This window comes from Sinocyclocheilus anshuiensis, unplaced genomic scaffold (genome assembly GCF_001515605.1).
Source record: "Sinocyclocheilus anshuiensis isolate Anshui unplaced genomic scaffold, SAMN03320099.WGS_v1.1 scaffold697, whole genome shotgun sequence".
Taxonomy (NCBI): Eukaryota; Metazoa; Chordata; class Actinopteri; order Cypriniformes; family Cyprinidae; genus Sinocyclocheilus; species Sinocyclocheilus anshuiensis.
The window spans coordinates 651728-667535 of NW_015538036.1; the positions used below are offsets into that span (position 1 = coordinate 651728).

The 15808-nt window shown below is 35.6% G+C and overlaps 1 protein-coding gene across 1 annotated transcript in view; it reads right to left on the bottom strand.

Moving 5' to 3' along the window:
- tmem8b (transmembrane protein 8B) overlaps window positions 1-15808 on the bottom strand; it is a 164937-nt gene that overhangs the window by 19033 nt on the left and 130096 nt on the right. Inside the window, exons 7-12 of the mRNA XM_016476532.1 lie at window positions 7880-7976; window positions 6706-6829; window positions 5701-5843; window positions 2807-2985; window positions 2140-2286; window positions 506-622 (exon numbers count right to left, since the gene is read on the bottom strand). Coding sequence (XP_016332018.1) covers window positions 506-622; window positions 2140-2286; window positions 2807-2985; window positions 5701-5843; window positions 6706-6829; window positions 7880-7976 — 807 coding nt within the window. The remainder of the gene's footprint in view (window positions 1-505; window positions 623-2139; window positions 2287-2806; window positions 2986-5700; window positions 5844-6705; window positions 6830-7879; window positions 7977-15808) is intronic.

Consider the following 15808-nt stretch of genomic DNA (forward strand, 5'->3'; position numbering starts at 1 on the left):
AACTCTAGGGGAGTTGGAAAATGAGCCTATTTTCAAAAATAGTTGAATGTTCCTTTAAGACCTGCATAAACCAGCTGGGAGACCAACTAGCTGTCCAGTCTAGGCTGGAGGATCAGCTAGACCAGTTGAAGAAAAGCCTAAACCAGTTAAGGCATTGATAAACCAGCTGGGAGATCAACTGGCAGCTTAAAACCAGCTTGGCCAGGCTGGAAGACCAGCTAAGACCAACTTAAACCAGCCTAGTAAGGTCCAGCACACCAGCCTTTGCTGGTTTACACCAGGAGTTTCAGCAGGTGTAGGTTTAGAAGACAAAAACTAAGGTAACAATCATTTGTGACAAACAACAATCTTGCAACCACAACTCCAACATCTGTTAATTTTTTATGCTCTGAGCCATATAACTGAAATCCATGCTGGCATGTTTTATTGATATATTAAACATTTAATAAGGATGCATTACAGTCCTAAACACATGGAATCTATGCATGTGCACAATGCTACTTACCCAGGCGATGGCCATGATGCCTAAAGCGAAAAGACTGGGGCCCAGCAGGTTCCACAGGCCATGGCGGTCCAGCTGTAAGGCCATTGACAGAGCCATCGCCCCCAGCAAGTACAGCACCTGGTAGGAGAGCGGCAAAGAGGAAAAATATTAGTCCAAACATCGACAACTCATCATGTCTAGAGGCGATAGCGAGTCCCCATTCCAATTAGGACCATCTTGCATCGGCCACCCTCTCTCAGACAGACTGTAAGTAAAGAGTGCTGGTGCTAAAAATATCTCTCTCACTCTCTTTCCTTCCCTCCTAAAGTCCAGAACAGTTGTGACATGGGTGATTTGATTAGTGTCTGCAAACTGCAGCACTCAGCAAAACACACGCAATTACCTAACGCATATAGAAGCGTTCTCCCTAGAGGAGAGCTATTTTTTCTTGGTCTTTCCATTAGATGCTTCCATCACAAACAGCAGTCCTCTCACTTTATTTTTCTGATTCTAAATTACTCAAACATAAAGTTAATCACATTCTTACTGTCTTTCTCCCTGTGTTCCTTTCCTTAAATCTCACTCTTTCCCTCAGCGGTTGAGCAACTGAAGACTGAACTACAGAGAGTATGCACACACCTGAAAGTGTCCACCTGTCATTATGTGTCCAAATGCCACCATCATTATGACAGCACATGATAGACTGCTGACATTCGTATATTTACACTTTGTGTTAGCGCTTTACTGAGGTGGACAAAAAAATTCTGCTCTCTTGCACATCTTAGAAAGCTCTTTTCTTGGCAATAAAGTCCGTGAAAAACTACTGGCCTCCATGAATCACATAAAATGAATTTATAGAAATTGATGACACAAGAAATATAAAGCATTTCTGGGCCCCAGGGCCTCCGTATGTAATTTTAACTATCAGATTGTGGTTCTTATATACAGTGCAGTGGCCCTAAAAAGATAATTTTGGGCACATACACTACTTTTCAAAAGTTTGAAGTCAGTAATATTTGTAATGCTTTTGAAAGGAGTCCCTTATGCTCATCAAGGCTGCATTTATTTAAAATAAAATACAGTAAATCAATAATATTCTGAAATATTTTAAATAAGTTTTTCAATTTTAATATATTTTAAAACACAATTTATTCTTGTGATAGCAAAGCTGCATTTTCATTCATTTCATTGAATTTGGTGCTCGAGAAACATTTATTATTACTATCAATGTTGAAAAGAGTTGTGCTGCTTAATATTTTTCTAGAAACTGTGATACATTTTTTTCAGGATTCTTTAATGAATATAAAGTTCAAAAGAACAGTATTTAATTAAAATAGCAATCATTTATGACATTATATAATTCTTTACTGTCACTTTTTTACCTTGCTGAACAAAAGATTATTTTAATTTAAATTAATTGCTTTAAAAATCATACTCACCCCAAAGTTTTGAATGGTATAAGTTTCAGTATGGTTTGATTGTTTTCTTCTTTATTCAGTGCAAACACACTCATACATTTTTTGAGCTCACTGAATATTATAGCCACACTTACAAAACATTTGGAAGCACAGAGTGAAGAACCACAAGGCTTATCGAAATTAAATTTGCATCTTTTTTTTTTTTTGCATACGAGTTTGCATCTGAGTGATTTTTACCTGTTTGATAATGGATTTGAGTCTGGCCATGGCGATAACAGTGACCCATACAGACATGAGCGAGCCGAGGAAGTCACAGAACTGCAGCACGTCATACTCCATGATGCAGAAGACCACAATGCCTGGCTGGTCACAGGCATGATAAAACTGTTCAGGGGTGAAAGAAGAAAACAAAAGGTCAGAGGAGGCATGAATAAAATATGACACTCTGACATGTCACTGGTCCTTAACTGTAATCTCCATACTTCAGCTGCCACTGATATGCTGAATTAGAACTCATGATGGGTTTGTGAGATAGTCAGCAGGTTGTCAAGCACTTATTGCGTTAATTAGGCGTATTTGTTCAAAACTGGAACAGAATGCAAATCTACTATAAAATATAAATTATACAACAGTTAGTTCCAGTTCTTTCATACGACCGGTCCATTAAGTTGATTTACAAGTTACAACGGCTTTGAACATATCTCATCAAGTCAAAATTTAGAGTTAGGATTATTCATTTTTATTATGTTTGAAACTATACATTTCTTTATTTAATTTCAGGTGATTCATGAAGACTGATGAATATAACCTGTTAATGTCAACATGCAACTAGCAACTGAAATGTTTATGCTATCCCCATTTTGGGTATATTTCTGATAGGTTTAAACCAGGCCTTCAAACTCACAGTGGAAAAGAACATGGTGAATATATAGACAGACGCCTCCAGCAGGTAATGACTGCGGATGGCAATGGTCACAGGTGGGATGAACATCAGGTTGCTGAGGCACAGAAGGAGAGTTGAGAGCAGCTGGAAGCCGTATGAGTACGCCTCTGTGTTGTCCGTGCAACCCCAGCCATCCCAACCTAGAAAAGCACACACGCGTTACTAACCAAAATGGTCCTAAGCTGGACTCAAAATGGACTAGAAAGCTAAAGTTTTAAGCATAAATCCTGAAAACTTCAGTCCCAGTTCATTGTAATTACATGGAAAAGAATGTGCAAAACATGTCTTCAAAATGTATTTTATGTTCTGTAGAAGAAAGTCATGTAAGTTTGTAATGACATGAATTTGAGCAAATGACGACTGAATTTTCATTTTTGGATGCACCATTTCTTTCAATGTAGGTACACTACTGTTCAAAAGTTTGGGGTCAGTAAGATTTTGATTTATTGATTTATTTATTTTTAAAGTAAGGATTAAATTGATCAAAAGCAGTTAAAAAAGGATTTCTATTTCAAGTAAATGCTGTTCATTTGAATTTACTTTTCATTAAAGAATCCTGGAGAAAAAAATCATGCATGATGCTTTCCACATATTTTTGCATATTAAGGTGCACACCTGTTTTCAACATTGATAATAATAATAATAATAAAAGTATTTTGAGCAGAAAATTAGCATATTATAATGATTTCTGAAGGATCATGTGACACTGAAGACAGGAGTAATGATGCTGAAAATTCAGCTTTGCCATCACAGGAATAAATTACATTTTAAAATATATTCAAACAGAAAACAGCTATTCTGAATGGTAATAATATTTCATAATATTACAGTTTTTACTGTATTGCAACCCCATGTTTTTGAAATGTAGTGTATGTACAATATACTCCTGTCCATATCCTCAAAGCAAATTAAGCAATCAAAAAACAAAATAATAAAACACACATTGGAAATGCATGTAAAGCTAACAGAAAAAAACACATCACAGAAATATACATGTACTTTCTTCCTCGTTCACACACACATTCTGTTCCTCATCTGTCAGCTGTTGTAAACAGCTTCATAAATATAGATTGGATTCGGGTAGCCTACTGTTATATAAACACCATGAAGGAAATAGATGTACTGCACCTCTAACCTCTCATAGAAAAAGCTAGAAAACACACCACAAATCTCTCTGATTACGAAGCCTTAATTAGCCGAACCACAAACAAAAATCCTCAAAGGCATGTCGTGATTGAAGTCTCGCTGAGTGTCGACAAAGACGGTCAATTGAGCTTTACCAGACACTCGAGAACAGAGAAGAGCTTTGCATGCGTGCTGTATCAGAGCACTCAGCTGTTTGCCAGAAAACATTCATTAAAAGGGTAAATTTGTCTATGCTAATGACAAAAGAAACTATGGGTAGGAATCCAGGGGGAGAGAGGAAACGAGGCACCAGAGCTTTATAATGGCGCTATAATTGAGAGGTTGTGATTAGCATATTTCTCAGGATCATCAAATGTCCTCTAATTAAAAACCACTTGATTTGTGATCTCACAGTTATACAGCAACATGATTGGCACATGTGTAACTGAAGCATTTAACATGCCAATTAACTTTGATTGGCATCTGACAGCAGAGGAGAAAGATAATAAATGGAATTATAAAATATTACTGTGATTATCATCATATTAACCGCAAGGGTGATAACACCCTGGGGAGGGAGGATAGACTTGTTCACTTAGTTAAATGAAAGATAAAGTTTCAAGGAGTTTTCAAGCACACGCGTCACATTATAAGTGTAGGAACCAAAATTGTCCTGCACGCCACTTCTAGGACTACTGGGGGATTTCGGCGCCACTTTTGATTTGTGGCACATAATTACATCTAATATTTCTAATATGGCAAGTGCATGAGTTGATTCTTGGCAAAACAAAACAAAACCAAACAAATTGGAATTGTAGCATTATGAAGAAAATGCACTACCTTTCAAAAGTTTTAGGTCAGTAAGATTGATTGATTGATTTTTATTTTTTATTTTCTTCAGCAAGAACACAGTAAAAAAAAAAAAACATTTATAATGTTACAAAAGATTTCTATTTAGAATAAATAGAACAAATAAATATACATTTTGAACAACACTAATAATAAGAATGTTTCTTGAGCACTAAATCAGCATATTGGAATGATTTCTGAAGGACTGGAGTAATGGCTGCTAACAATTCAGCCTAGAATAAATTACAATTTAAAATATATTTAAAAAAACAATAAACAAATAAGTTTAATTGCAATAATTTTTCTCAGTATTTCTGATCAAACGAATGTTGCCTTATAGCTTAAAAACCTTTAAAAAATCATGAAAATATTATCTAGTATATGTGAACTGATTCTTAAATTCCTCGGCCTTTAAAACCTGGAATGTGAAACCTGTATTTAGTACACACATTAGAAAATTCAAAGACAATGCATTTTATTGTTCTTCTTAACCCTTAAACAGGCAATATGCACCACATGATACATATTCTTTAGTCTCTTGTAGGAGACACGAGGAAGATTTTTTCATCCAATCCTGTTATCATTATCATAGTTGAGGTTGTTTGGAGTATGGGGGTCACATGACTTGGTTCAAACTTTCTGTGCTTGTTTTGTCAGTTTGACCTAAAGCCAACATGTACGTCAACATGTACTCATAAAATCCAAAATATCTCAAATATTACAAAAATGATATGTTTTACTTAAGTCCAGATGATATAAAAAGTGACATGAAATGATTTTTTGCTGCTCATTTTCCACTCTTGCCTGTTTTAGGGTGAAAAGTTACACCAATCATTTTACAAAAGAGAACACATGGGTTAAGAAAGGCTTTGGGTGCTCACCTGCTTTACACTCGCATGCAGCATACAGGTAGTTGTTGGTTCGCAGGAGTTTGCACTGGCCATAGGTGCCACAGTCATTGATGCAGGGGGTCAGGTAAGAGCGAAGGTACACCTCAGTGGTTACATTAGTACACATCTCAAACCTGTACAAGAACATGGAGATGACCAAAAAAAAGTGAAAAGTCGAATATAAGCTTTTAGGAAAACTACCAAGAATGAACAGTATGAAATTTCTTTGAACATTCTGAGAATTCTGAAAATGCAGTTACAATAAATGGGGATTGAAGCTTTTAGGGTTGCAAAAGCTTTCAAGCTTTGTGTGAGAAACAGCCCAAAATTAGAGATGTTATCTTCTGTGTTTCTCACACACAGCTATAGCATGGCTTCACAAGAATTATAGTTCACAAGTTGCATAGATCACTTTTACGATATTTTTATGGTGCTTTTGTGTCCTTTTCTTGAAGTTGAACTTCTCAGTCATTGTACTTTCATAGAAAATACAAAGCAGCACAGTCTTGTAAATAACTCCTTTTGTGTTCAGTGGAAGAAAGAAAATGTTTGGAACAACACGAGGGTGAGTAAATGATAATAGAACCTGCATTCGGGCGAGCCCTTTAAGATAATATGACAATATAAGTCGAAACTGATGCTATAATCTGTATGGTAGTGTAAAAATACATACTGTACAGCGTCAGTGTGCAATTTTGAATGAAGATATCAAACTTAACATGAACTGTCACTGTCAGAATTCATTTTCATTTTGAATGAGATAAAGTAAGGTTACGAGAGTCTAGGTTAACATAAAAGTGAATTGTTTCACAAGTACTGTATTTCAGAGCAGCAAATCGGAAACATCCCACAGTTCACATGCTGCTACTACTGCACTTGCTAAATGTTGAAGAAGGTAAATACATGGAGTGCTATGAATATTTTACATCCTTTTCTCAGCAACTGCAGTCTGATAATTTAGTGCAGAAACGCAAACAGAAAGACAAATATGCTCACCCGTGTTCAGTGGCACACAGGGATCGCAGGCTCAGATACCACGTACCCGTTTGCGGGTAGGGAATCCTCAGCTTGGTGATATTTGCGGTGGTGTTAATGGACAGATGAAATCCTGAAACTGATTCTGATAAAGAAAGAGCAGAAACAGGTAAAGGAGAAGACAAAACTTAGTGCCACCATTAGCTATGACTGAACTCACAATTATTATTGGGAGCATTCTAAAGAAAACCCTGATAAGTGCATATCTGAGTGATGTGCTCAACCATAAAATGGACCATAAAAGAAAATTCATGTGGTAGAAGCAAGTTTACCACATCTCACCTGCAACCATGCGATGCAATTTATGATGCATTTGCATAGAAATGGCGACATCTTTCTTTGTTTCACCTGAATTGTTTCCAAAAAAGGCACTTCATTGTTTTTATTGCCATGATTTTGGATCAAAGCCCTAGGGAACGTTAGTTGTCTTCATGAACATTACAGCAAAGGGCACTGGCCCAAAGCAATTTAAAAGACAAACGGAAATCAATTTAAACATTGTCTGTCCCTACATTTTTTTTCTTCACTGTAAATCCACTGCAAAAATTATGGTAACAGTTTTTCAATACAGTTTTTCACCAAAAAACATGACACTAAAATAATGTCATGAACATTAACAAAACAACATAAAATTTAACATTAAACACAATATGGTACATAACTGAAAACAAATTAATAAAAAATATATACTATTAATACAAATATATAAATACATATACTATTTTAATAGAATCTAATCAAATTTGATGTCTCTCAATATTTTTTCACTATAAATGTTAAGGTAAAAAATAATAAGAGGTACTGTAAGTAGATATTTTTACGTAGAATTAATACATTTTTACTGTACTTTAATATATTATCAATATTTTTACTAATCAATATACCACTATAACTATATATTTTCTCATTTAATATTTTTTTACTATATACACTGTATGGTGCGATAACTTATAATTAGCCTATTATTACTGTTATTTATTTTTAATAGTAAAAAAAAAGTTTTTACTATTATATTTTAGCATTCCTTTTTTATTAAAATTGCAAACAATATTTAAAAATGTAATGCTGAAGATACTGTACAGACTACATATGGCTTAATGAGCTTCCTCTTAGATTAAATCATAGACTGTCCTACCAGATTCACATGAGACTGACGTGTTGTCGTGAAGGGACAGCGGCATCCCATGATTCAGGCAGCCAAAGATCGTAATATTCTCTCCTCTCACTGAAGACTGGAGGGGGAAAAAAAATAGGTTTGAATCCTGTTAAAGATAAGTGAACATCAAAGTTAATTAACAAGTTACTTTGAAACACAGACAGTGGGTGACACAAAGCGGGTCAAACAAGGGTTTGGCAGGCAAAGGAGAAGGCTGTGATATAACTGTTGGAGATGTGATAATTTCATAGAAATATGAAAGGAAAAGAGGTTCTTTGTAGATGAGCGAAAGGCCAATCATCTCCCACAGCAAGCCCCTTATCCACAGTCATCTGAAAATAAAGACGTTCGCCCTTGTCTTTCACCCCATTCATAAATAATACAGAGAGGCCTGATGAATAAGCAAATCCAGGACATGAGGCAAATTAGTGATCGCTCGCACATGCACAAATTGTGGGAGAGAGAGGGGAAAAATAACACTTTGAAGGAAAGTATCATGTTCTCTGACTAATCAGAGTTATTCATTACATTTTATGACAGCAAGCAGTCAGTTAGCAACGATAGGCTAATAAATCAATAACATGTCATGTTCTTGGTGCTATCTGAACCCTAAAGAAACCATATACATACATGCCCTCTGCATGGGGGCTCCAAAAACTCAACCTTTACTCTTTAATCTGGACCTCAAGAAAAAATAGTGCTCAAGAGTCTGAATGTTTCAAATGTATTACAGAGTGATCTTAAAAGTATAGTGCAATGTAAACAGTTGTTTTCATATTTAAAGGTGAAGTGAATAATTTTAGGGTTCACCAAACAGACTTGTAGAAACAAACAAACTTGTAGAAACAGGTGGTATTTATTTATTAACTTATTTACATACAATAATAAATATTATTATATTTATATATAATCTTTATATACATACACATACACTGCATGGTCAAAAAAGTCACCATCTAGATTTAAGTAAGCAAATATGTTACATTTTAAGATTGGATCATTATTGCAGTGATTTATATGTTTCTGGTGTGTTGTATGTTTTGCGAAATGATTCTGTGGTGAAGGAAAAACAAATGTAATTTCTACATGAAAAAGTTAGTTCAAGCTATAATAAAAAAACAAAGCAAATTCTATATTAGTACTCAATTCAAGCTTGAACAAATTAAAGCTTAAATATAAACGTTATAAAATTAAGTAAAACCAAGTTTTGGAGTGCTGAATTACAAAATATGTAGATGTGGTGACAGACTACAATGATTTCTATTGTATTATTTACTTAGCTGTTTCTAACACATACACTTTAAAAGCATGGTTTAATTCAATGCTACATTAAGTAAAATCAAAGTAATGCCAAGTAAGCTTTGACTAGGTAAAAATTACTCAATCTTTCACTGGCCAAACTAAAGTTACTTATTTTCTTTGTTCAACTTACTTAACTTAGGCAAGTAGATTTTACTCAACAAAACTAAATTATACAGAGCAGTAGCAGTAAAATTTACTTAAAATGTGTTAGTGCAAATTGTTATGAAGATTTTATCAAGTAAATCCTACAAGTTGTTTTTTTCAGTGCATGTACATATTCCAGGATGACAATACCAAGATTCACCAGGCTCAAATTGTGAAATATTGACCACCACAGAGTCTTGACCTTAACCCCATTGAAAAACCTTTGGGATGTGCTAGAGTCGAATTTACACTGCCTGTCCAAAAAAGGTTGAACACACTAATATTTCAATGGACTGCCAGCTTTGATTATATTGTGCATTCGTTGTGGCATTATCATGCAAGATTACAGCATTTATTGCCATCAAGGGTTGGATCAATTTTTGGCCGAGATCTTATATTGACAATGGTAAAGTTGTCTCCAGCACATCCCAAAGACTTTTGAATTGGATTCACAATGCGGTGGCCAATTCATACAAGTAAATTATTCCTCATGCTTAAAAAACCACTATTTCACAAGCCTGATGACTCTTGGTATTGTCATCCTGGAATATGGCATGGTTGTTTAAGAAGTGAAAAGCTATGTACATTATCAGTTAGGGCTAAAAGCATCATTTCAAAACACACAACTTGCCGGAAACATGTTATTTGCAATAATGATCCAATCCTAAACTCTTCAGTAGTTGCTTATTTAAATCCAAATGGCCAGGCAGTGTATATACAGTGACACATATTATCTATACATATTATAATTTCAAATTAACTACATACAAAATAACCATACCCTGAGAATTTCTATACTATTCACATTCATAATATCTATTGTGTCTGTTTTAGCAAGCTTTAGTCATCCATCATTGTCTCTTCCTGCATAAGGCCTGACAGCTGTAGAAAATAGAAAATAAAGAATAAGAGCCACTGTCTGTGACATAGGACTGTCTGCAACCATGTAATCTAAATGAACCAAGAGAGTCTCAACCACAGGCTTTTATCGAACCAGTGTTTTTAGTAATCAGTACAACAGCAACTGAAATTTCCTGGCTTCTCTTTTGCTCGATATTCAGCGTGGAGTGCTTTAATGTCAATGCTGTGCCAAGCACCTGTGTTGAGCTGGCCTCAGACCAGACCCCAATCAGGGATGTAAGTTTTTAACAATGACGGATGACCAGCTGGGTCCACTCAAGGCAGCTCTTGGCTGTCATTCAAGACGGTATAAAAATTAACAGCCCACAAAAGTTTCCTCCATGCATTTCAAAACTGTAGTGACCACAAAACGCTTGACACATCTGCTGTCAAACGTTAAAAGACACATCTACCACAGTATTGGCATTCATTAGACAGGGCAACACCCGATGAGTGGAAAGAATTGATTACAACAGAGAAGCAATGATGAGCAGTGTTTGCTGTTAAGAATGAATATTCTGCCAATAACTGGGATAGAATGCTTTTTTTTTTTTTTTCATTATAAGGATTGTGGCTGTTTGGAAACGTACTTGTTGATCTTCACTGAGCATTTCTTTTGTGTTATGACGTACAACCACGTGAAACGGATTATCAAAAAAGACAAACAATTGTAGGGGTTCAATTTGTCGGTTGTTATTTGGATGAAGGCAGATCTGAATGAGAAGTCTGTTGTTTACTCAAGGTATGATATTTGATTAAAAGTTACAAGCCAACAAAAAGTTAAATTAAACATATGCATGGATGAATTGTTTGCACAAGATCATTAAGATGCATTTAGCAAATAGATACAGTAAATATTCATTTCATAATGACTCGTTTAGAAACAAATTTTTTAGAAATAAAATCTTATCTATGAATGAGTCGTTGAATTATACACACCGATTCATTTAAAAAAAAATGCTGTTTCATTGAGTAACAAAACACTACTAATGCTTTTCGCTCATAGACATGCAACAGCTATGCTGTGACTTTATCTGAAACTATTTTCATTTGCAGAGCAAAAACAGACAAAGTAACTAGCAATATTGGGTCTAAAATGTAAGTTACTCGATATTTAATTTCCCATTTATTAAACTGCTGTATAAAGACAATGTCACCCTCACAATTGTGTTGTTTTCTCAAATATCAGCACTCTTGTGATAATGCAGGAATATGAATAAAACTATACAAAGCATCAAAATAAACATAAAATTAAGTAGCACATTTTATTAGATTGACTGTGCCAAACTGAAAGCATTTTATGCTGCCAGAGTAAAACGGCTGAATTACATCTAATTTAGGGAAGCACAGAGAGCTTAATAAACTTGTCTTGAAGAACAAGAAAGGAACAATGACACCCAGATAGGAGGAAAATCAGATAAAAACACTCTGTGTCTCTGCTCTCCTTTAAAGCTGATGGGGTCCAGTTATTTAGGTCTGTTTCAGATCTTTTCATGTGACAGTACTCTGAACTTTTTTCAACTTTTCATCTTTAGTCAATGGAGTATAAAAAGGAAAAAAAAGTATTTTAACTGCAAAGTCTTTCAACTGCAGTGCCATCAGAATCAGACTGGCTTCCCAAAGCACAAAGAAAGATATTAGTTGCACACAAGTACTTAATCCCAAGTATGGCAAGTATCCCAATAGCGTTGTTATCTAAGCAGTGCATGAAAATGTTTGTAAATTAATAAGAGCCTCTGACTACTCGTAACCCATTACAACTTGGAACTTTCCCACTTACTTTTGTAGTTTATTAGGGAAAAGGGACACATAATAAACAATACGAATGCATCTTTATTATTGCAAAGCTATTGTACAATATAATCTAGAATAAAAAAAGCGTTGGTTAAAAAATGGCTCTTTAAAGCAATAATGCACAGTCTGTGCATGTCACAGGTTTAAATTTTTACATAAATACAAAAGGGTATAAATTTGCATCGGCCTTAACTGATAGCATAACTAACCTATTAAATAGTGGGATGATTAATTATTATTATTATTAATAACAACAATAAAAATAAAATCTTCTTCAGTAAATATGTAATTTAATTTAATTATTTAAAACATGAGATTTGAGACAGCATCACCTAAATGGGCGCGCACACACATACAGTACAACCTACATATTAAGTGTCCAACATACATTAACTGCTACTTAATCAGTCTACAAGTTGGTTGTCATTCCATTGTAAAATAAGAAGTTAAGATAATCTTCAAAGTGTAATTTGTAACATTATCTGTATGTCTTGCGACAATTGATTTTTCCTGTACTGAATTTTTACTGAAATGCTATCCAATTCACATTCTGTTTGCAATATTATAGGCTTGGATACTAATTACAAATATGCAGTTTTGTTAGTCCACACGAGGCTGAAATTTTTTGTTTGTCAGGCTTTGTTTTTAAAATGTCTTCTGAGGGACCCGGTACATTCACAGCCTGCCTTTAGTCTTGAAGGACGTAATTACCTCAGAAGCAACGAGCACTTGGTTGCTGCAGAAATCACTTAAGACCTGACGGCAGGCCTGAGTCCGACTTGACCTCAAACTGTCCATGAGAGCCACTCAGAGCAGCCGGAGGGGGGGACAATTCAACACACACACACACACACTCACAGATACACAGACTCACCTTCACGAAGGGTGGGCTTCCTCACACACAAACATACACACTATTCATCTGGCCTGTACTGCAGCTCATTAGCCCAACACACTGGCTCAGCGCTCACCTCTTGGCTTTCTGTCAGCCGTACATGTCTGCTTGAGGACAAACTCATGAGCTGAAGGGACTCTGTGTATGTGTATGTCAGAAAAACTGCCAAAGCGGTGGGCTAAACCAATAACAATTAAGCAGGTCCAAAAATTCAGAGAGGTTAAAAAAAGATATTTCTGCTAATTATCATTCAAAAGTATGGGTTCAGTAAGTCAGTAATTGAACAAAAGAGACAGTCTTTCAAAAAAAAGAAGAAACGCTTTTTTTTTTTTTTTTCTATTCATGAAAGAATACTGAAAAATTTTTACATTTTCCACAAAAAAATTAAGCAGCACAACTGATTTCAACATTGGTGATAATAATGTTTTTTGAGCACCAAATCAGCAGAATAGACTGATTTATTTTACACTGAAGACTGGAATAATGGCTGCTAAAAATTTTGCTTTGCCATCACAGAAAGAAAAAAAATTAAAATACAAATAAAAAACTTTTTACAGTATTACCCTTTTAACTGTATTTTTGCTTAAATAAACACAGCCTTTGTGAACATAAGAAGCTTCTTTCAAAAACATTAAAAAAAATCTTACTGACCCCAAACTTTTTACCAGTAGTGTTTATGCTAGACACATGAAAAGAAAAACTAGTCTAGAAAGATCCGCCTTGTGCAATATGATCAAAAGCGATGACACTCATAACAAAAATGACAAGTCATATGAGATTTAACTCAAGGATGCCATTCATCGAAGGTCTATAAATACCACTAAATAACAGTACTGTCTTGTTTCATTAAATATTGCTGGGGTTTTTTGTATGAAAATGTAATAACAGTTCTAGCAGATATTGCTGATGAGAATTTGAGCCTATTGATGAAATTAAAGTCTGAATTTAGTATTTGATTCAAATATCATTTGAGTGACCATATATTCAACTTCTTACAGACTAGAGGCTTGAGCAGACACACAGCAACTTGGGAAATCTCCATGCAGTGCCTTCAGGCACATCATATCTAAAACTGTTATCTCGGCAGTACAGGGCATCAGTGCTATTATATCGGTTTTTAAAATTGAGACATTTCATCAAACAAGCCTGTAATGCCACTTGTGCTGTAGCTGATTTCTTTGGCTCTCTGAGTAATTGTCACTTTCATTTCAATCTTTTTTAGAGACTTTTTCAAAGCTGCCATTCTGAGTGGATCCTGACATGAGGATAAGCCATTACTTCATCATTAGGGGTCAAGCACTGAAGCTGCTATGACAGCTACTGCATTCACTTAGTACTCTTATTATTGTTATTATGCCCAATGGGAGCCACTAGAACCATTCAGAGTATTGTTGTGATATTTGGCTGACTGGAATGGTCCTGAAAAATCTCCACACCAGCTTTGCGGTCTTCCAATTTTTTTTTTATGAACCCCTTAAAGCATTATAAAAATTATAAATTGTCAGATTTTCACCAACATTTGTAATATTGGCTTAACCCTATGTTACCTGTATGTAAACGGGTCAAGTGCCACGTTCATCCAATCAGTGATACTGATTTGCAAAAATTCAATAAGACCTTTAGCCCAGGGTTAACATGTACAGTTTGAAATGTCTGCTTACGAATACCCAGGAGTAATTGTAATCCCGGTAAACATATAATCAGTGTAAAACGTAAAACAAGATTACCCAGGTTTCTGTTTTGGGTTATGAGAATTCCAGCAATACCCCATTTATAATTTCTAGCCAATGTATCACGACTTTGGCCTAGTAATGTGAACCGTTTCAGTGATCCTATGCTCTTAGCATAGTTTGGGAGCTACTCCTTCTATAAATTGTCCAATTCTCACCAAATTTGGCTCCGGACCTTAAGACCACTATGACCAAATATAATTGAGTAGATTTTTTTGTATTCAAAACCATGCTGTCACAGCTACAGCTATACTGGGTTGTGCTGATTCAATGTGGTATTTCTTTTCGGCAAATGTCAAAGTTGTGGGAGTGTGATGTAGTTGTTGCTGGAGGTCGGGAGGTTGTTAGTTCAAATCCCACATGTAGTGACTCGTGAAGCAGTTTTGTTTTGTTCTTCCCTTTGAGTTATGTGTTGAGGTAAAGGCATGATTTCCCTTAATGATGTAATCAGGAGTGGAAACTGGAATATGAACGGCAGCGAGGTGAATCTAGGACTGATCAGATGGACCCTTTCTAACAAACCGAGAGAAATAATGCAAACCTGAGGACATTTACCTGTTGTGTACCTTTCCAACAGTGCAGCCATGACATTTCCCCCCTACTGACTTCTGTTTGAGGAAAACTCAGTCGGGAACTATTCCTCCATAATATACTTTGCGCTACAATTCACTTTTCCATTGTCTGCTCTGTCCAACTTTCTGATGACTTGCCCTGAGTCCAGGAGAGGCCAGGTGCCTGCCGGTAGAAACAGGAATGGCTCCTATTAAGCGTGGTGCTCATAAACCTGAGATATGTCAATGGAGCAGACATCCATCATCTAGCCGTCTTATCAAGATATTTCCCTGATGGCAGCATATGGCTAGAAGATGAAAATCATTTACTTTACGACCATGGCACCCACTCACAAGATTGGTCTGTGGTCTACCTTTAAAAAACCCTTTAAAATACCCTGGATGGCCAGTAAAAGACAAAATACCACCAGTCTTCATCTACCTTCCAAAGTGCTGAATAGAGAAATTGAATCTTCTCCTTCATAATCCAAACCCATTTTAGCCGAAAATGGAGCAGAGAACCTTTTTGAAGTTCCTTGCCAAAAAAAAAAAAACCTCAGTCAACAGCATTTGGGGCCTAATGTTGGTTACC